Genomic DNA, 23,023 nt, shown 5'->3' on the forward strand with positions numbered 1-23,023 from the left:
GTTCATGGCAGTGAAGTTAATACTGTGCCTCACTGTAGACAGAGCTACACCAGGCAATGACTAGTAATACACTGAATCCAGCATGAGAGGGTATTAAATAATGTAAAAGCAGGAAATTGCATTTGACTTGGAACCTCAACAAGGTGGTTTTTTAACCAACTTTTTGTTGGTAATAATGTATAATTTATGGTTTTGTCTAAACCTACATTCTTCCGTAGGGGAAGATCCAGAAACCCGTCGACTGCGAACTGTCAAGAATATAGCTGATCTTCGGCAAAACTTAGAGGAAACCATGTCTAGTTTACGGGGAACCCAGGTCTCTCACAGGTAATGGCATGAATTTTTTCTTAATTCATACAGTGGTGGAACTTTGTGTTGCCTGTCCTTGACTCCAGCTCTGTTTGCCTCTGAGAAATGATTAAGAGTGATATGATGGACATTAAATTGACAGAGTGTGTATTGTGCTTTATACTTTCCCAGATTCTGAATGACTATTACCAAGACTGATGAAGAATAATTTTGGTAGTGGAACGAACCAGAGAGAAAAAACTCTGTTGAAGGCTGGGCCCAGAGCAGTGCTTTTTAAAAGCTTTAGGTGGTGCTTGGCTAGAGATGTGCAAAGGTTACCCCTGAAAATGCTGCTTAGGTTCCCTCATGAGAGAGTTCAATGCATTTTAAACAAATCTATAATTTTGTGTTTAAACAACCAGCTGAACTGTGTTTGACCTATTTGATAAGGCACATGACTTGAATTCCTACCTACTCTTTGGACAAACAGTCCTATAATTTTATTAGTAATACACACAGGTATGATTTTTTTTAAAGAAAAGCAGCTGTTAGGAATTGCCAGAAAATTTTCTGGGATATTAACACACACACACACACACACAAAAGTCAGTTTATTACATTTTAGAATTTAATGAGCTGGCAGTTCTAAATGCATATCAGGATGTTTTGTGGAAAGTAGGTGACTACATCTCACGAAAGCAACCTGGCATAATCACAAAATGTCTGGGCGCCTATCAAAATCAGACTCCAAATCAGTTCACCACTTACTGGTTTATGTGGCAAATTCAATTAACTCATGTTCCATGAAGAACATCGGAGCTGCCCACAATTCTGTAGAAGGCTCATTGTTAGGCCAGACAGTCTGAATGAACCCACTTCGACTGCTTCAGCCAAATTACAGTGTCATCTACTGGCAGACTGCTATATTAGCCCTTCATAAGACACAAACTGTCCAAATACACTTGGATCTTTTTGTGAGAAATCTTTAAAAATCATAATGAAAAAATAGTATTTAGCCTAAGTCTAGTATTATTATTAGCTTTATCCAGTACGTGACATGGTGAGGTTTGAAATTTGTAAGAGTTAACTGACGTACCAGGTTATAAGAAGTGGAATTCAAGCTCATATTTTGACTTGCTGAGGTGAAAATACATTAGTGGATAAACTTAAAATATCCTGAAATTGTGCTTCTGTGTTTTAAACTACAAATGTCCCACTTAGGGATAAACTACACACTGCCCTACACGATTTTTGCAGTCAGGATGAAGATTTAACTAAGTTCCTGCATCTCAGAAATCATATATTTAACTCTGAACATGGCCCTCATGTGGACAGAAAAAAAACCTAAAGAATGGGGCCAGGTACACACATTAGGCAGTTTTTTGTAGATCCTAGGTTTGGAGAAGAATCTCCCAAAGGAAAAAAAATAAAAATTTTAATTGGAAAAAAATCTGAGATTTCATGAGTTTCATTGCAAGGTCTGAGCTGCCCTTTTAGAGAAGGCAGGAGAAGCCCCTGTTGCTGTTGCATAAGCCAGGCAGGTGGAGGTGAAGCAGCCGGAGTCACCACTGCCTCTTCATCACCATCATATGCTGAGTGGACAAGTGAGCAGGTGGCTGCTTCTCTGAGGCTGGCTCTGTAGGCAGGCAGGCAAAGAGAAGGAGCAGCAGCCACTGCTGCCTTTCATCACATGAGTTACCTGGGCAAAATTGGCAATGCTACAAGTGAGCAGGCAGGGAGGGGGAAATTCTCACCCTTTTGAGTCTCATGGGCCCCCCACTTATAATATTATAATTAGCACATTCAGGGATATTTCTGTTCCCACAGTGCTTTAGACTGTTGGCTACATGACAAATTAATATTGCACATTAACACTGTTATGAGGAAGGCTAGCCTTGAGGCTAATATCTGATTGTGTCCAAAGTGTTTTCAGGCGCTCTCAGAAATGCAGAGAGGCCAGGCTACTTCCAAGTTTTGAGGCCCCTAGTCATGATAACAATAAAAAATGATGACACATGATATGCCTAAAACAAGTTGTGCAAATAGCAAAAGTTAATAAATGTCCAGATTTGAGGCCCACTTTGAGTTTGAGGCCCAAGACCAGAGTTTTTCCTCTGTCTTTTTTCTATCTATTTATTAAAACAGAAGATATATATATAGAACAAGGGATTGTGATACCATTGAGTACATTTTTAAACTGTGGCTTGGATTCTGGCTACATGCCTTGCTTTTAGAAGAGGAGACGATTTTCACCAGTTTCCCTCCTCCTACTTCAATCCCTCGTGATGTTCCTCGAGCAGTAGTGAGCGTATAGCATAGAAGGGAAAGATGTGACACCTGCAGTTCATGCAACTCAAATGCAGTTGAGAGAAACTTGCCCTGTTCTTAAAAGAACAGTTGTGTAACTATTTAAATTAAACATTACTATAACCTGAAATCATGCCTTGAAAAACATCCATTGCTCTAACTTTGCTGAGTGAGTAAAGGCACGTGATGATAGGCAGAGGCGAGAGGGCTTGTTCTTAGGATGCTCTCAGCAGCTACAGCTGTGGTCACATCCTCATGGCTTGATTATGACCTTGCCTGTAGTGCTTTCTATGGTATTATCAACTATGTGGAGCTATCTGTAAACAGTAGGTGGAACTACCCAAGAGAGACATGATAGTCATGTGACACATCATATGCTGATATATTGGAGAACAAATCTGCCCAGTGGTAAGCACAGCCTTTGAATACTGAAGGTATCCGGTTCAGTTGCTGTTAGTTGAAAGAACTTCTTGACTGGGGAAATCTGAGAGAATGAGCCACTACTGATCAGTAGCAAGTACTAAGTTAATTTTATCAATGGTTGGACTCAGTAGCCTGTTCACATGTTACAGTGAAAGCATGTATACCCTGCATGTGTGTGCATACCTTTGTTTGTAAGAAACAGTCAATGCACGTTCACTTTACAAATGAAGCCAGGGACAAGTACCTGGATAAATCTGAGGTTTAAGACACAAGTTTAGGTATGTGTGTTTGAATGTAACATGAGACTTACTCAACACACATATATGCAAATTGAACATGTATTCACTGTTAACTTATTAACAAGGCTGCTTTAAAGCACCCTCTTCCTACAGACTGAATCATGGTGATATAGGCTAATTCTGTCAACAAAGATCCTCTTTATTTATCAGTAATAGACTATGGTATCAGTATCAAGCTAGAACACTGTCTATGTTGAACTGACTATTGCACAGTATCAAAGATCAGATCCTCTTATAAAGAAAACAGTGTGGTACATTTTTGAAAATATGCATGGTTGTGTGTAATGACATACTGTTCACAAAACGTAATGCCCAAGGTGCCTCAGCCTGAAGCTGTTTCTTCAGAATTCTCCTTTGTCCACTCCACAAATTTGCAGCATTAGGAAAAGCCTTTCATATTTACTTTAAAGTGTGAAGTATCTTTTAACCATTTTTTGCTTGAAATCTACTGCATTATAAATATCACTTATAATGTTCACTCTTTCATTCTGTCCAGCACCTTGGAGACCACCTTTGATACCAACGTCACCACTGAAATAAGTGGCCGCAGTATTCTAAGCTTGACAGGAAGGCCAACACCCTTGTCTTGGAGACTTGGGCAGTCCAGTCCCCGTCTGCAAGCAGGTGATGCCCCATCAGTGGGTAATGGATATCCCCCAAGAGCCAATGCCAGCCGGTTCATCAATGCAGAATCAGGACGTTACATGTATTCAGCTCCTTTGAGAAGACAGCTAGCATCTCGGGGTAGTAATGTTTGTCATGTGGACATCTCAGATAAAGGAGGTGATGAGATTGATTTAGAAGGCATCACCATGGATGCTACGGGCTATATGAGTGATGGAGATGTTCTGGGAAAGAACATAAGGACTGATGACATCACAAGTGGGTAAGCATATTCAAGACTTTCCATTTATATTTATTGTTTCATTTATATCCCATTTTCCAGCCGAGATTGGCTCCTGGCCTCACTTAGAACAAGTTTTTAAAATCTCATGGCGGTACTGTAGATGATGTTTGGGATACATATGTACAGCTGTCTCTTCTGATTTCTCACAGCTGGTGCTATTGTCCATTCTAGGTTCTAGAATGAAAAGAGGCTTGGGTGGTTATAAAGATCATGTAGCAAGACTAATAAAGATGCACATTGTTCTAGTGAACCAAGCTGACTCACAAGTGAATGTACTGGGCTATAATCTTTATTTATGGTGCTAGATAATATAGCCACTTATCTTCATGATGGCTTTTATTTCAGCTGAGAGCGTCTAATGCAAATGGGGTTTTGTAAATGGAAAATCTTCTACTAGAAACCTGTGTTCCCTCTAAACTGAGTTAGTGTAAGCTAGCTCACAGTTTTTTAGCCTCCATCTCACATCACACATTTTTGTCCTGGCTCAGGAAAAATGGCCCCAGAGCAAACTAATTTAGGCAGGAGCTCACAACTTTCATGCCAGTAGCTCATGAAGTAGAATTTTTGCTCACAAGACTCCACAGCTTAGAAGGGAGTATTGCTAGGAACAGCAGTGCTGACAAAAGTATTAGTTGAATTATTTCATTTGCAGCTTCAAAGACCTTTTTTCCTGTTTTCTCAAGTTAGGGCATGATCTTCTTCGTGGTCTCTGTGCTTCACACCCATGGGATGACGCTTCAGCGCCAATCCCCGATTGGTAGTACCCAAGACCGGGATTTTAACGTGCCAATGCCCCGTGAGCATGCACAAAGCCCCCAGTACGCATGCTCCCGGAACAGCACAGAGATCCCGCCAGTTCCTTTTTGACCGCCATGTTGGACAGTCTCGTTTCGGTTTCTCCAGTCGGTAATTACCTCTTCTTTACCCTTACCGGGTACTTTTTTGTAGTTATAGTGTTATTGTAGTTAATAGTTAGTTATAAAAAAAACATTAGTAGTTAGTTGAGGTTTTTGGCCCTTTGGGGTCTCCCCCTTGTTTTCTTCCCTTCTTTTCCTATTGTTTCTATGGGGATTTTTTAAATGCTGTCGCAGTGCAGGAGTAAAATTCCGCTTCTGGATGGACATTCTTTGTGTCTTCTGTGTCTGGGAGAAGGTCATCGGGTTGTGTCCTGTCACCACTGCTCCAAGTTCTCGCAGAGCGGCCATACTTTCGGCAGCGTTACTGAAGTCGGCTTTGACCCTGCAAAAGGCAGCATCGATGTCGACAGCACCTCATGTTTCGGCATCGACACCAACATCACCATTGACAATGAGTCAGCAGACTCAGATCTTCCACACCGACCGCCCCCCAAACGTGCGGGCTTGGTGTTGGCTTCCGATTTCTCCACTCCAGCCAAGAAGGCTAAGGGAGGCAGGGAGCACTCCTCACAGTCGTCAAAGAAGCGGAAGGAGAAGAAAAGACACATCGACCGACTTACTCCTTCCCCGCCACTGAAGCGGCGCTCAGACCCAACGATTGTGCAACCGACACCACCAGAACGTATCCCGGCTTCTCCGGCACAATCAAAAAGCCCCTTGGGACTGAACAATCCACAACTGACGTCCTGCTCTGGCTCTGAACCCAAGATCGACCTAACCCAGCGATCAATTTCGCCAAGGGCTATGTCTCTCATGGCGGCGCAGACTCCACCTCACCGTTGGAGGCTGATGCCCCTTGATCGAGGATTTCATCAACGCCGGTGGTCAAACCCGACGAGCGGGAACAGCCCGATTCCTTCTGGTGCCCGGCTCCGCTACTGAACTGGGATCCACAGCCTTGGTCGTACCCATTCAGAGGATTTCCCTACCAGCCTTATCCGTGGTACCCTCTGCAGAACCCCGACTGGGAACAACGCTCGGAGGCCTCCCATCACTCTAGGGTGTTGTACCGCTCTGCTCCAGTCAAACCTTCAACCTTGATGCCGAAATCGCAACCAAGGACCCGTGCTTCAAGGTCACGCACGCCAGAACATCTCCCAGAGGCGCCACATCTAATCGAATGCGTGGACCGTAGCAGTTCCTCCGCTCCATCGGCACCGGAGTCGGATGAAGAGCATCACTCCGAGCAATCCCTGGAGCAGAGCACAGCGGAGGATCTTCCTATCTCCCCTTCAGAGGACCTAAAATCCTATGGGGACTTCATTAATAGACTGGTTCAAACTCTATCATTGTTCATGGTACAGCCCCAGCCTGTGATAGATGACATGGTGTTCGACATCATTCAGCGAGACACTTAGACACCAATAGCGCTACCTGTGACTAAGGTCATACAGCAGGCTATTAAGGAAGCATGGGCAAAGCCAGCTTCAACCCGCATCTCTTTCAGGAGGTTGGACCATATGTATAGGGTTCAAGAGCAAGGGGCTGATACTTGTTTTGTCACACTCGCCCCAACTCAGTTGTGGTCACATCATCATCCAAGGCCAAGAAAACCCACTCCACACCTCCTGATAAGGAGGGTAAAAGGCTGGACAATTTTGGCAGGCGTTTTTATACAGCAGGTGCCTTGGGTATTAAGATATCCAATTATTCAGTGTGCATGGCCAGGTACCATTACTCTCTGTGGGAACAGCTCACTTCGCTCCCAGCCTCCCTGCCGGATGAAAAACAGGCCTTTGCAAGGAAACTTCTGAAGGAGGGATTGCTCCTCTCAAAACAACAGCTGACAGCGTCCAAGCATATGGTCGACACAGCAGCCAAAATGCTGACGTCAGCAGTGACATTAAGACGTCACTCCTGGCTTCATTCTACGGCACTACATCTGGATATGAGGTCGTGGGTTGAAGATCTGCCATTCGAAGGGGAAGGACTTTTTAGTTCTACCACAGACTCTGTCCTCCAAGAGATGGACAAGAGCATCAAGACATCTAGAAATCTTGGTGTTCCATCTACCTCTTGTCCTAACTGACCTCGCTCAAATCCTAGGCAATGGTCCAAGAAACCATATCCTCCCAAGTCACCAGAGAGGTCATGGAAACATCGTACTCTGCAACACGACAACAAGAACCTTTACTCTGGGGGCAAATCAAAATTTTCTTCCCCACCCTTGCATCCAGCAAAATCTAAAGGTTCTTGGAACCCTAAACAGGGTCTTTGACTTTGGCCTTTGTACCATCCACCCTTCCCCCCCTCTCCTCAGGTCCTACACGCCTCTACAGTTTTCTACCAGCATGGAGGCTTATTACCACCGATCATAGAGGAGGGTTATGCGATAGAATTTGTTCAGCTTCTCCCATGTTCAAAATTAGTCATCACTCACCCTGCGCCGGTCCTTCTGGAGGAAGTTCTGAACCTCTTGACCAAGCAAGCGATTCCACCTTCCCTCAAGGGCCAAGGTTTCTATTCGAGGTACTTCGCGGTTCCCGAAAAGGGCGGTGGGCTCCGCCCAATTATGGACTTGCGGGACTTGAACATCTTCATATCCTACCAGAAATTTTGTATGCTAACATTGCAGAACATCCTACCACTGATCAAGAAAGGGGATTGGATAGCTACTTTGGACTTGAAGGATGCCTATCTTCATATCAGCATCTGGCTGAGCCACAGGGCCTTTCTCAGGTTTGCCATAGGGCCAGACCACTACCAGTACAAGGGTCTTCCATTCGGCTTTTCTACAGCACCCAGGGTGTTTACAAAGGCAATGATGGTGGTCGCAGCCCACATGCGTCTGCAGGCTGTAGTTGCCTTCCCTTATATAGACAATTGGTTGGTCGTGGCCAACTCCAAGCCTCAGCTTCTCGTCCACCTCAGTTTGACCCTCAGTCTCCTTCAGGTCTTAGGTCTCCAGGTGAATTTTGCAAAGTTGCATCTGATGCCTGCATGAAGGGTGCAATTTATTGGCGCGATTCTGGATACCACATGCCACGTAACCATCCTCCTGGAGGGCAGAGCATCGGACATTATTGCTCTGGTCTCTCAACTGCAACTTCAGAAGAGTGGGACATTGCTGCAGTTCCAGCATCTCCTGGAGTTGATGGCAGCCACCACGAATGTTTTCCGCTTCGCGAAGTTTCGCATGAGGACACTACAGCTGTGATTCCTAAGGTGCTTCAATCCATTGCAGGACTCTTGGCGGAGGTTTTTACCCATCCCTGCTTTAGTTCTCTGCTCTCTAGACTGGTGGAAAGTGAGAGCCAACCTTTGCCAGGGAGCTTCATTCCAACTTCCGTCCCCATCGGTGATGATATTAACAGATTTCTCTCTATGGGGTTAGGGGGCTCATCTGGACGATCTGAATGTTGGTGGTCCATGGACCTTTCACACAGCACCACATCAACTACCTAGAGCTGACTGCTATCAGGTTAGCCCTCACTTCCTTCAGGCCCCTGTTGGAACACAAGACTGTAGCCGTTCTAACAGACAACACTACTGCTATGGCCTATGTCAACAGACAGGGAGGCACGATCTCAAGAAAACTGTGCGCTTTAGCAATGAGCCTGTGGGAAGACTGCATCAGAGCAAACATCTTTGTGGTGGCCACACATTTGCTGGGAGAGCTCAATGCGCGGGCGGACTCTCTGAGCAGATGGGCAGCGACTCCCCATGAGTGGGAACTGAACTGGTGAGTTCTGGCTTCCATATTTGAACTCTGGGGGCATCCACAAATAGATGGTTTCGCAACTGTGCAGAATCGCAAGTTCCCTTGCTGCTGCTCCAGAGGGGGAAAGGGGCCAGGGTCCCTGGGGGACAGTCTGCTGTTCTCGTGGAGGAGCAAGTTCCTATATCTTTTTCCCCCTCTACCTCTCCTCACCAGAGTACTCCACAAGCTGCTGTGGGAGAGACCAGAGTGCATTCTGATTGCTCCCTGGTGGCTCAGACAGAACTGGTTTCCGATCCTCCTGTCTTGGGGGGGGGGGGATCAGTACCGCATGCTTCCTCTGGAACCAGACCTCCTGCTGGCTCAGGAGGGGTCCCTGTTTCATCACAATGTCCCTCATCTCAAGCTAGCTGCTTGGAATATCAGTTTCCAGCATTCTCCGGTAGGATCAGACACGCTCTACAGAATAGTAGGAAGCCTTCGACTCACCGCTCTTATAGCAGCAAGTGGGCGAGATTTGCTAATTTTGTCCAGGAGAGGGGTGTGTTGGCCCAGAGTGCTGGACTTGAACTAGTTTTTGAGTTTCTTTTATTCCTGGTGGATGCTGGACTGACTCACTCTTCTGTTAGGGTTTACTTGGCTGCGATTTCAGCTCACCATGCCCTGGTGGAAAGGAAGTCTGTGTTCATGCATGGGCACACTGAACATTTCCTGCAGGGTCTACTGTGGTTACACCCACCTTCCAGAGTGCCTCCCTCTTCCTGGGACCTTCCATTGGTTTTGGGTAGGCTTACAGGAAAACTGTTTGAGCCCTTAGCCATTTGTCCTGTGTATATATTATCCTGGAAGACTGCTCTTCTGGTTGCTATCACCTCGGCTAGACATGCAGGTGAACTGGTGGCTTTGCGCTCTGACCCTCCTTACATCACCTTCCATGTTGACGGGATGTCTTTAGCGCCAGATGTTGCCTTTCTGCCTAAGGTGGTGTCCAGTTTCCATCTGAACTTGGAGGTCACTCTACCGGTGTTCTATCCCTCGCCCTCCTCGGCTGAGGAGCGGCGACTGCACTCGCTAGATGTTAAGCGATCCTTACTTTTTTATCTGCATTGCACAAAGAGCTTTCGCAGAGACCCTCATTTGTTTGTTTCTTATGCGCCCCCTAACTTGGGCCATACGATTTCGGCTCACAGACTATCTAAATGGATCTTGGAGGCTATTAGTCTGTGCTACTTGTTAGCGAAGCAGCCTTTGCCGGGTCCCATCCATGCCCATTCTACTAGGGCGCTGGCTACTTCCACGGCATTCCTCAAGGGTGCCTCCTTAGCTGACAACTGTAAGGCAGCTACCTGGGCATCTCCTCATGCTTTCATGAGGCACTACGCCCTTGATGTCAGGAGGCATCGTAGAGCGCAGCTGGGTAACTTGGTTTTTCAGTCTGTTCATTCGACTTGACCACCAGCTCCCTCCTCCAGGTAAGCCTGGCTTGCTAATCTCCCATGGGTGTGAAGCACAGAGACCACAAAGAAGATAAACAGGTTGCTTACCTGTAACTGATGATCTTTGAGTGGTCATCTGTGCATTCACACCACCCGCCCTCCTTCCCCTCTTCTGTTGGTCATTTTTGTGACTGACTGTGGTCAGAAGGAACTGGTGGGATCTCCGCGCTGTCCTGGGAGCATGCGTACTGGGGGCTTTGCGCATGCTCACAGGGCATTGGCGCGTTAAAATCCCGGTCTTGGGTACTACCGATTGGGGATCAGCACTGAAGCTTCATCCCATGGGTGTGAATGCACAGATGACCACTTGAAGATCATCAGTTACAGGTAAGCAACCTGTTTTTCTCTGTGCATTGGATATGTAGGAAGCACCACAGCACACAATTTGCTTCATTCCTTACCCAGTATCTGGGATGTGGAAACATATTTAAGCAGCATGCTAGTGGTGATTTATAATTACAGTGAGGTTGTTTTAAGTGGAGTAAATTTTCTTTGTGCTCCAATCAGGACCTATGATGATGTGTATCCTACTTAATTCAGCCCCTTTCACAGGCACTTATATGCAAAGCTGAGACTTCATGGTGCTGTCCCACTTCACCAGACATCTTTTTGGATCAAAACCAGACCTATGGGAGTCCCAATGAGCAAACCAAGAGAGATTTGCACTTTATGGGGGTTTGCAAAACACTGGAACCTTTCCCACAGTAGCAGTCACTCTGGCTTTGGGCTTCTGCTTTCCCCAACTCAAATCTGTGCGGTGCATTTTGATTCATGTCTCCCTCCAATCCCCCCCTCCCTCCCACATCTTCCTGATCTCAAGAAGCCTGAGGATAGGAGAGACTGCTACTGTAGGAATGGTCTGGGGGAAGGTTTATTTTAATTTTTTGGCACATGGAGGGCAAGTTTGAAAGGGCTTCCTTTTTTCTTTTTGTTTTGGTGAAACACAAGAGCATGATTATGCTGCTCTGAAAAGAAAGAAAGAAAGAAAGAAAGAAAGAAAGAAAGAAAGAAAGAAAGAAAGAAAGAAAGAAAGAAAGAAAGAAAGAAAGAGAGAAAGAAAGAGAGAAAGAAAGAGAGAAAGAAAGAAAGAAAGAAAGAAAGAAAGAAAGAAAGAAAGAAAGAAAGAAAGAAAGAAAGAAAGAAAGAAAGAAAGAAAGAAAGAAAGAAAGAAAGAAAGAATTGCATATTGTCTGAGAAACGCTTCTTAAAAATAATTTGGTTTTTCAGCATGCAGAGAGCTAAATTTGAAGGGATTTCTCTTTTTTTAGTTTCTGTGTTTCCTCTTTACTCTTTGGATTACATGTTTGAATGTTCTTCTGAAATCTGGAATGAAAGATGAGGAGTAGAAAGCAAACAAATTCCAATTAGGATAGACTTGGGGTTACTTGTTCATCTCTAAGGTACATTGTTCCTTCTACCCACAAGGGGGTGCACATTTTAATTCTTGGTGCAGAAACCGTGTTCAAAATCCGGACTTTTTTTTTTTGCAATTTAATGCTGAAAATTGCCGCTGTCTGGGAGGAGCTTTCATACAGAACATATAGTTTGTGTTGTAAAATTTCTGAACCTAATTTGAAAAGCTAATGGTGAAAGGTTTTCTCAAAAATGTGAATCAGTACTATGGCAATATGTCTATAAGAAGTAGTTACTGATTGAAAAGTGTCAGCTTTCTACAAGGTTTGTCTTTATCCTGGTGTCTTTGGCAGTGTACACTGAAGCAGCTATGAAACAGACAGAGAGATTTTGCTACTTTTTTTTTGCTGTCAAGTTGTAGCTGACTTATGGCAACCCTGTGGGGTTTTCTAGGCAAAAGATGTTCAGATGTGGTTTCCATTGCCCCCCTCTGTGTAGCAACCCTGCTAATCCTTGGTGGTCTCCTATCCAAATACTAACCAGTGCCAACCCTGTTCAGCTTCCAAGATCTGACAAGATCACTCTAGCCTCGACCATCCAGGTCAGGGCTTCTCTGCATTAAAGATGAAGCAAAATATGCTTGTTTATTTCATGTTCTAAATCAGATCCATGACACCCTGATCTTTTTTCCCCAAACAAAACTGAATGAATTTATCTCAATCAGCAAGCAAGTGCAAGTAAGCTGCTTCATGTCAGGTATATATATACATACACACACACATACACACACACTAGATGATTTAAAGAATAGCTAAATATTACAATTCATCTTGTTTAAATTAGTGAGCCAAACTATAAAGAACACAGAAATCTATCATGATCCCTAGTCAGATTCATCTGGGATGAAATTCCTTTCTGGCACCACATCTAGCAATCAGCTGGACCCACTTTAGTAAGCACATCCCATATGCTGAATTTGTATGTTGCCAGATTCATACATGGAAGTGACTTCTGCCTTGTAATGAATATGTTATGCTAAACTGAGAAGTGTGCCAGTCTTAAATGCATATAAATTGAATGCAGATAAACATTTTTTAGTTCTCTGGTAAAGGCCCTTCTAGCATTTGCAACATCCTATATTTAGTGATTTGATGTCCCAGAATAAGAGATGAACGTAAATCACACTGTCCACAAACAGAAGTTAAGAACATAAGAAAAGCCATGTTGGATCAGACTGATGGCCCATCCAGTCCAACACTGGCCAATTTCGCACTCACCTTACGCCGCTCTCACGTCCGTCTTCTCAGTGCGGCGTCCTCCCAATTTCCCACTATTTGTGCTGGGGCTGCAGTAAACAGAAACTGGTTTTTAGTGGTTTCCGTTTGTTGCGCGAAAACTGCAATGTTTGCTGCAGCTCCGGCACAAATAGTGTGAAATCGGGAGGACACTGTGCTGAGAAGACGGACGTGAGAGCGGCATAAGGGTGAGTGCGAAATTGGTCTCTGTGTCACACAGTGGCCAAAACTCAGGTGCCATCAGGAGGTCTACCAGTGGGGCCAGAACTCCAGAATGCCCTCCCACCATGGCCCCCAAAGCCCCAAAGATACAGAGTATTACTGCTCCAGACATAGTGTTCCATCTATACCTTTTGGCTAATACCAAGGTCGTTTTTGCACTCACCTTAATCAGCAGCGACGACCCTCTTCACCGCGCAGGATCTGTGCGGATTTCGCACTAATTGCCGCAGAGCACCCAGAAGAGCCGGAAAGTCCCGGCGCTTTTGCGGCGCAAACGGAAACCGTCAAAAACCAGTTTCCGTTTGCGCCGCAAAAGCGCCGGGACTTTCCGGCTCTTCTGGGTGCTCCGCGGCAATTAGTGCAAAATCCGTGCAGATCCTGCGCGGTGAAGAGGGTCGTCGCTGCTGATTAAGGTGAGTGCGAAAACGACCCAAGTTTTTAAGTCCACAAGAGGACTTGGGCTTGTCTTTGGAGTTCAAACCAGAAATTTGTGAACAGTTGAAGCCAGGGCTTTTTTTCTGGAAAAAAAGAGATGTTGGAAGTCTCAAGAGTGAAATGACGGAGAAACATGAGGGTGCCCCTCATGAACTTTTAAACTTTTTTTTTTTTTTTAAGAATTCTGTTTCCACCAAGAGGCTCTGGAACTCCATTCCACTGCATTCCTTCAAGAAAAAAAGCCCTGGCTGAGGCACAATAATTTAAACAGAAGCCAGGGCCCACTACTTTTTTGCAGGTTCCAGATAATCTCTAGTAAATGATAAGTAAGACAAGGCGGAGGACGTCCGCATTCTGTGCATTCCTAACCACAGTTCTGTTTTGAAGGATGCCTTTCCCCCAAAAAAACCTCTTCAGGAAAACTATCTTAGTCATTTACACTTTATTGGTTAAATATTCTTACTTAGGACTAATAATTTGTGACAGTTAATTTTAGCTCTCTTTTCTTAGTCAAAAGAATATCGGCTTAGTTCCTGTGCAGGACAAGCAGAACTACATTGCTTGTAATGTGACTTTGTCTCCTTTGCCCTCCTTGTGTAGGGATTTTTGCCATCTCATATTGTATACTCATTGGACCCCACTGGACCCCAGTAACATTATGTGGTCAAAAGAGTGATGGCTGCAGTGAGAGAAGGAATGGCTCTTTTTCCTCAAACAGCAGTGCCTTCTGTGAGCAAAAAGGGAGCTTAGGATCCAAGCCATTGTATGGAAGGCTATTTTAAGAAAACGCTAGAACATAACATTAGAAAATAACTCTTCAACACTCACAAGTATAGCAAACACATTACTAGTCCCATGTTTCCACAAATAAAGTAGTATAAGACTTTGTTTTGCAATGTTTCTTGTGCTAATATTTACCAGACAAATGACCTTCAGTTGAAACTGCACTTGGAACATTTCTTTCCAGGAGACTTTTTAAAAAAAGGGTTTGAATGGGATAGCTTCAATCACGTATTTATGTGCACACACACTCCATTTACGTGCATCAGAAATATGTGGAATAGGTGCAGGAGAGATTGGGATTGCATTTAGCTTTGACTTCAGAAACCCTCAAAAGTTGCAGTTCATCAAACAACCTCTCCAGGATTGTGTGCCTGCCCCCCTCACTTTCAAACTTTAGGAAGCACGTGAAATGGTTTGATTTCAGAGCTCATTTGGTTAAGTTTACTAGCAGTCCTAAATTGTGATTTTAAATTTTGGTTTTTTATGTTTTTTTATTATTTTATCCAGAGCTTTTTTTGAGTAGGAACATAGTTCCATCTGGCATGGTCAGGACTCTGGCTCAAAAAAAGGTCTCTGGCAGAAGCAAGGCACTAGGCAGCCACACACTCCCAAACCACACGATCCATCCTCTTTGCCACCTCCAATGGGCTTGCAAAAAGAGTGAGAGATGCAGAGCCATCCATTAGTGCCCCCTCCCAGGAAAAGCTTGGGCTGCCGCTGCCCACTCTGCTGCACTTGGCTCACTTTCTTTGGCTGTGTTTGGGATGGGGGACAAAACAAGGTCTCTCATTGGGCTGTGTGAGAACACACATCCATAAAATGCAGCTGATGGTACTGTGCTGTTCTGTGTCAATATGCAGAAAGTAACCTACTGAACTGGTGACATCACTTATTTTATTTTTTTTTATTTTGTAAAAATTTATATTCCACCCTCCCCTAAGAGGCTCAGGGTGGCTGAGTGATGTCAGAGGATGTGGCCTAATATGCAAATAAGTTCCTGCTGGACTTTTTCTACACAAAAATCCCTGATTTTATTTATGTTGAGCTTTGTAAGTTAAAAACTAGGCTTATAACAGTTTTAAATACATAGTTTCAAAGGTAAAAGAACATTTGAGCTGTAAAGTTAAGTCCATGAAGAATCTAGTACCTGATGCACAACTGTGTGTCACGGACATAAATGATTTGGATTCTTTAGATTACTATAGGCTAATATTAGTTGGTCTTCTTTATGTGCAACAGAAATTTTTCAGAAATGAGATCTCTCTCCAAGGCTGCTGCTGGGCCCCTTAATAAAAATTATTACAAAAGTATTAAAATAATATTAATTAAAAAGACAGGATCAAAAGACAGGAAGCATTCACAAATTAAAACCCATTTTGATAGCACCTTAGAGAAATCATAATTACCAAAAGTTTGGCAAGAGGTCAAGTTGGTCTGACAACAAAAAAGAGATGACCCAGGATTCTGCAGGATAGGATCTCAAGTAACAGGCCATTGACTGCAAAATAACATGTGATTCTCTACAATAGTGATGGTCTGACACAGTGCCCATAGGTGCCATGGCATGCGCCAACCAACATCTTTCCTGGTCTCCACTCAGTGTTTTAAGAAAGCAGGTGGCACCATATGGGGCTCTTGCCTAGGAGGACTTCTAATTGGTCATGGGTGATTTTATTGCCTGTGCAGATTATAAATAATATTGTTTCAGTGGCAGCTGCCATGACAGTATGGTGTTATTTTTTTCTCGCTCCTCTTTCCCAGTGTATTTTTAAATTATCCCTCTTTTCCCCTGCACTAGGATTGATTTTGCACTCACCTTACGCCGCTCTCACATTCGTCTTCTTAGTGTGGCTTCCTTCCGATTTCACACTATCTGCCCCAAGACTGCAGCAAGCGCGGCATTTTCGTGCAGCAAACAGAAACCGCTAAAAACCAGTTTCTGTTTGCTGGGTGAAAATGCCAACACTTGCTGCAGCTCTGGGCCAGATAGTGTGAAATCGGAAGGAAGCCACACTGAGAAGACAAACGTGAGAGCGGCGTAACGTGAGTGCAAAATTGGTCTAAATCTTCTTTATGTGATTGAGTAAGTTCTGTCTCCTGGGGCAGACTTTTTGTGATTGTCTCTGCCTTATGGATGACCATGGACCAGTCACACTATCTTAGCCTAACCTACCCCACAGGATTGTTGTGAGGATAAAATAGAAGAGAAAAAAAATATGTAAGAGCCTTGGGTTTTCATTGGGGGGAAAGGTAGGGTATACATGAATAAAATAAAATATGTGGCAGCAATTTTATAGTTGTTGCCACCAATGTTCCCTCTAAGCTGCAGAGTCTTGTGAGCAGAAATTCTACTTTGTGAGCTACTGGTATTAAAGTTGTGAGCTACTGCATAAATTATTGTGCTCTGGGGTCATCCTTCCTGAGCTAAGACAAAAATATGCCCGCTGAAGGCTAAAAATTTGTGAGCTAGCTCACACGAACTCAGCTTAGAGGGAACATTGGTTGCCACCATCCTATGTCAGAATTCCAAAAAGGCTGGGGACCCTGATCTATAGTCTCAGTTGCACCACGCTTGCAACTGCAAAAATGGTCTGAGAATGGGATTTTTGCAAAGTGCTCCATCAGTTCTGCATACAGTGAAACATTCAGTCTGCTGTGTGTGAAAGCACACCTTTGACTGGAGATTGTAGGGACATTTAAGAACAAGGGGAGGGTTGAAGAGAAGAAAATCCCTATTGCAGAAATAGAACATTTGTGCCATGCATGTGACCCTTTAACTAACATGGTCCATATCAATCCCCTCTTCTTGATTGTCCTCAGTGCTTCCTGATAAGCCCATATTCCTAACCATAATGGAGGAAAGGCAAAGGGACACTAGTCTATTTTACATATCCCTATCTGCCTTCAATAGATGTAAGAGTTCCCCTGGGCATCAAGAAAAGAATCTTTGATCTTAAATAAAAAGATCCAGCCATCTAGCTACTTACCCAATCTTTGTGCAGTGGCAGTGGGAGAGGTAGTATTACCAAGCTCTTTCCCATGAACTCCACGCCTCTACCAACCATTTAGCATTCACTGGCAAGCAGCTATTGTGGTCTTTTCTTGTGCTTCTACTGGGGACGTGCAGTTGAAGATCCAATGAAATGCTTGATATTTCATGTATTGGACTGGATTGGCAGATTCTAATATCAACACCATCCCTCCGATGTGTTTTCCAAAGTCCAATACCATGCCCAGTAATAGCAGAACTGGGAATCCTGTTGAAGACAGAGGAGTGACTAGAGACAAGGTAATGCTCCGCGGCTGATCAGTAGTGCATTGGCCTTTAAAGGGACTTTATATCCTGTGAAGGTATACCTGGGCTCAAATTTCAGAGGGCCAACATTTCACCAGGGCCTTTTTTAAAAGCAGGAATGCACAGGAACGCAGTTCCAGCTGGCTTGGCATCAGCTGTGGCCTAATATGCAAATGAATTCGTGCTGGGCTTTTTCTACAAAAAAAAGCCCCACATGCCACCATCCAGCCCACGAATGTTGGAAAAAAATGGGCAGTAGACTTGGCTTCTGGACTTTTGAGCCTAGGTCTGCCATCCAAAGAAAACTGTTCCTAGAGTTATCTGTCAGGTGAAAGTGCGCCTTCAGTCTTTGGATTGTCTACAGCCCTTCTGATAGCTTTGGAGCCATACTGTACCCTGCTGGCAACTCCAGGCCATGTTCTTCCATGCCCTTTTAAGAGCCTGCAAGCAGAACTGAGGGCAAATGAGGGGAGAGGGAGTCTGGTAGACTTAGGGGGGAAATGGGCAATATACCTGACCTCTGCAGTGCACAGAACAAATCTATTGTTCATTTTTCAGCACTCATTTTCTTCAGCCCTTTAAAATGTAAAGGGCCACTATTTCCCTGTGTGGTACGCTTGGCATTTGGCATTGAAAGCCAGGTCTACTCCATAGGAAATGTGCCCTGATCATCTGTGGGTCCTTCCATTCTCTCCCTCTGTATGTCCACCCTTTTTTATTCTGCATGGTAGAGTCAGGAAAAGGCATGAGTAGTTTTAATAAAATATCAGGAGTATTGTGATGTTTCTAGAACATGTTTCTGGAATGATAAAATGTCATTAAAATTATACTTGTGTCCATCCCAGTTTTCTGATTTGGAACTAGAACAGTATTTTCCCACATGCACATTTCTAGTTTCCATTCGGGCAAGAGCTGTAGCACACATGGAACTTTTGCACAGGATCCAACCCCCTGAATGTATCTTTCAGTGGACTTGTTTTGGTAAGTATGTGCTGGAGTAAAATGCAATGGTTTCCATTAGAATAGGTATCATATAACCCAACCATCCCTTTATCTCTGAATGTAAATGTGACCCACTCCTTCACACCATTAACTCTTCTGTGCTTTAAACTACAACTGCCTCCAGCCTGTCATTTTTCAAGTTACTAGCTAGAATGCTTGCTGGTGATGCTCTCCCATGCTCATCTTTCTTGGGGCACAATAGCCCAGTACTGTGGGGAAACATTGCCAAACATCTGATGAGTGTGGACAAGCAAAGTTTCTTTCTTTTTAAATTTTATTTTATATATTGGTCAACTGTGACAGCAGAGGCTTTTTTATGTTTGTAGATTTTTTTTGTATTGTGTAGCAATGCTTTTATATGACATTTATATGCTATACGTGGTATATTATTATAATATTTATAATACACAAGGGACATAGTACTGATTTATTTATACATAATGAAAAATGCTTTCATTTTGTTGGAAGTATTCGTTGCAAGCAAACAGAAAATGGTGTAAAATTAAGACTCATGGGCTTGATTCACACAGGAAAATAAAACCAAAGTGGAGGTGGGGGTGGAACTGAAATTGCAAGGATTAGAAATTCAGGTCCCCAGTCTGATCATCTGAACTTTTGAACTGTAATAATTTACCTAACTAGTCATGAATGACTTAGGGAAAACTGAAGCTATTGTGTAGATGATGATTTAGTTATATGCCTGGGCAGCTTCACACATCTTGCAATAGCTGAAAAGACCCCAGTGGTAACTTTTGTTGTGTAATTTGTTGAGATTTTGCTTTTGTAAGAGTCAAGTTGCACCTTTAAGACCAACAAAGTTTTATTCAGAATGTAAGCTTTCATGTGCTAGAAGCACACTTCATCAGACAAAAGTATGGAATGGCAAGCAGTCCTAAATACAGAGAAAGTGGGCAGTGAGTTAGTATGCAGAGTCATGGAAATGTTTTTAGCAGATTAAAAGAGTCACCAGTTGGGGTCTGGTGTTTGTTAGTACAAGTTTTCTTAGGCAAAATCAAAATGGTGAGGTAACGTATCAGTCTCAGTTTCTCTAACATGGCCCAATCTGGCTTGACTTCAACCTGGTGGAACTCTCTGCCACAACATCTGAACCCTGCAAGACTTGATGCAATTCCACAGGACCTGTAAGTCAGAGATGTTCCACCAGGCATTTGGTTGAGGACAGCAACGGTTACATACATCCTTCTGGCACTCTCATTCCATTCTTAGCATCATCACTGTCTTTTATTGTTTTTAAGTTTTCTTATGGATTGTATTGTTTTATTATGTTGTATGCTGCCCTGGGCCTTGCCTTGGCAGGGGAGGGTGGTTTAAAATCTAATCAAATAAATAAATAATCAAAGAGAAATGAATGAGGGTTTCACCTGTGCTCATACAGACATTCATTACCTACTATTTCCTAGGCAACAACCTGGTTTTCAGAAAACATATGATCATGTTACAATCCATTTTATATTAGCTATAGGAGTGCATCACCTGCTATTTACCTTTTATTTAGTGTAAACTGTATTCCATAGATTGTACTGAATGAAAATAAAAACAGATTATGTAAATACAGTCATCATAGTTTCACCAAGCATTTTTGCAAGAAGCCTTAAAGTATACTCATTGGGCACTCACTTATTAACCTTACAACTTTGTACACAGTGTGTGCATTAAATGCTGCCAAGTCATTTCCGGTTTATGGCAATGCTATGAATTAACAATCTCCAAAGCAGCCTATCATTTTGCACACTAGACCCTGCTTAAGTGAAAGAATAGCATACTCTTTTATTGCCTGGTTTGTTTTGCAAATGATAATCTGTGTTCAATAAAACTGTGACTTTCACCTTGACAGTTATGCTGCAATACGTGTGAAAAGTTTTGAGTGGCTTAAACATTGACAAAACACAGAAAAATATTAATATACAGAATTTATGAATTGCCAAAGTCCATCTAGTCAAGCACTGAATCTCCATCCATAGCCAGCCAAGCTGGACTCTCTCCAGTTTATATCTCATAAAATTACAGATTCTTTGTTACTCATATTCACTGGCAAGCCTCTTTGATTGTCAGAGTAATGATTGAATTTGAAGTTGTTGGTGTTTAGGGACAAACTGTACAGCATACTTACTTAGAAGTGTTTGAATCAAGATAATTGTAGTGGAACACACAGAAATGAGATCTCAGCAGTGTTGATTTTGGACTTTTGAAACAGAATATAAATAATCTGGGTATTAATCAGAGTATCAATGTTTGTCCCAAAGGAAGTCAGTGTTCTAGTACTGTATTGCAATGACAGTATTGGATAATTTCTCAATGTTGGATAATCTCCTAAATGTGTTGTGGGACATAAACCTTTCTATCTCTAGGGTAAGGGTGTTACCTTGCAGAATAGTGCAGCCACCTAATGCTCCTGGACTAGTGTCTAACATGTAAACAGATGTTTCTGTAATATCAGTTTCATGAGTCATGCCTTTTGGATGTCTGTAATTCGCAAGAGAAAATGGGAATGCCATAGTTCTTACTCGGAAATTATTTAGGCTGTAGTTATCCATATAAACATGCGTTACACTGTATCTGAGAAATACATGTACAATGTATTCATCATGTGTAGTAACATGCCTGTAAGCACACAGTAGACATGTATTTGGGAGCTGCAGTTAGTGGTGAACCTACATGCTCAGAAACAACGTCCTTCTTAGTATCAAGTGCTGAGATTAAATTGCAAAAGAAAGTTTTGCCATCATGCTCTCTTTGTGAACACCCCAAAACATCTGGTGGACACTGTTGGAGACAAAATGCCAGAACTTTTTCTTTTTAATATGGCAAAGCAGTTCTTATGCCCTAAACAATGATTCCCCAATGCACATCTACTGTGTGTCACCATTTGTTCACAGATCTGTCTCTCTTCAAGCATTACAGTGTTCAACATGGTGGGCACACTGAAAAGCCCTGCTGCATAAAATGTAGAGCAGCATAGAGCTGGAAATTCTTGCAAAAGAATTACAAGGCATACCATTGAGCACTGAAGTGGCATTTCATTGCTTTAAAAACGTTATAGCACCCATGGCTTATTGAAGTGGCTACCATGCCAGATTTTCCCCTGCTGAATTCCCATGTGCCCTCTTTGCTGAGAAAATATGTATCCATCCTTTGCAAGAAGTCTCATGAGGAAAGGAGGAGCAACAATGAATCAGGCGGAAAGAATTACTCCCTGACCTTGGGGACTTTGCAGATGCATTTTATGTAAATTTAAGGTGAGAAGTAAAGAAGAACCTCAGCTTCTTCCAGCATTGATTAAACAGGTTTTGATCCTAGTTTCTGTCACTGTGACAAGGGCACTTAAAAACTGAGAAAAGTACTAAAATAAACACAGCATGAAGTTAGCAGGAGGACAGATATTTACTAGTTCTTTGCCATGTCTTAATGTGCGGAATCTAAAAAAAGGTTTGGAAGTATGTTTACAGTATGAATGCCCTTTAGTTAGCTGGCATGTGTTCCGCTGTCATATTCAGCATGGTAAGTGTTTGTGTTTTTCCTAGTAACCAAATAGAAAATAGAGCCAAAATATTTATTATAGTCAAAATAAGTCCACTGGCCAAGACAAACTATTACAGGCTCATATCCCCTGATTCTCCCCAGTCTGTGTTGGACCATGGGAAGTTTTGTGCAGCATGACTTCCAACTTTGTCCAAGCAAAGTTCTGGCAAGCAGCAGTGATGGTATCAGGAGGTTACAAGGAATCTACTTCCTCCTGGCTTATAAATATCTGAAAATATCTATGACTTTTTCAGCCTCGGCAATATGTGCTTGTTCTGAAGCAGACAGACTCACCCAAGGGAGTTTTCTTGCCATGGATACCCAAAATCAACACAACTTGCACCCTTGAGGGAGAGTATAAACAGGATCCTAGTCTATCTCAGTCTTTTCAATAAAGATTATTTGAAACCAATTCTAGCCAAGCATAAAACAAGCTGTTAACATGCAACTATGCGAGTAGCCTGGATAGCCCAGGCTAGCCTGATCTCGTGATATCTCAGAGTCTAAGCAGAATCAGTTCTGGTTGGCATTTGGATGAAAGACCACCAAGGAAGTCCAAAGTTGCTACATAGGCAGGCAATGGCAAAACCACCTTTGAACATCTCTGGCAAGGGTCCTCAGTGCAGTGCTCATATGTACCTTGGTGCCCGCTGACACCTTTCCTGGCACCTGCGAAGCATTTTTAGAAAGTGGGCAGGGCTAATTAGGCTTTTGTTCAGCAAGGTTTCTGATTAGCCATTAGAGATTTAATTGACTGTACAGATTTTTTTTTACAATTTTACTTTGGCAGCAGCTGCCACCAC

The 23,023-nt window shown here is 43.1% G+C and overlaps 1 protein-coding gene across 2 annotated transcripts in view; it reads left to right on the plus strand.

Moving 5' to 3' along the window:
• The window catches only part of NAV2 (neuron navigator 2), a 483,385-nt gene that overhangs the window by 268,347 nt on the left and 192,015 nt on the right, over positions 1-23,023 (plus strand). For both annotated transcript variants that reach the window (XM_060262207.1, XM_060262206.1), the window contains 2 exons: positions 219-327; positions 3,814-4,203. In XM_060262207.1, the coding sequence (XP_060118190.1) occupies positions 219-327; positions 3,814-4,203 (499 nt within the window). The remainder of the gene's footprint in view (positions 1-218; positions 328-3,813; positions 4,204-23,023) is intronic.

Source organism: Heteronotia binoei, chromosome 21 (genome assembly GCF_032191835.1).
Source record: "Heteronotia binoei isolate CCM8104 ecotype False Entrance Well chromosome 21, APGP_CSIRO_Hbin_v1, whole genome shotgun sequence".
Lineage (NCBI taxonomy): Eukaryota > Metazoa > Chordata > Lepidosauria > Squamata > Gekkonidae > Heteronotia > Heteronotia binoei.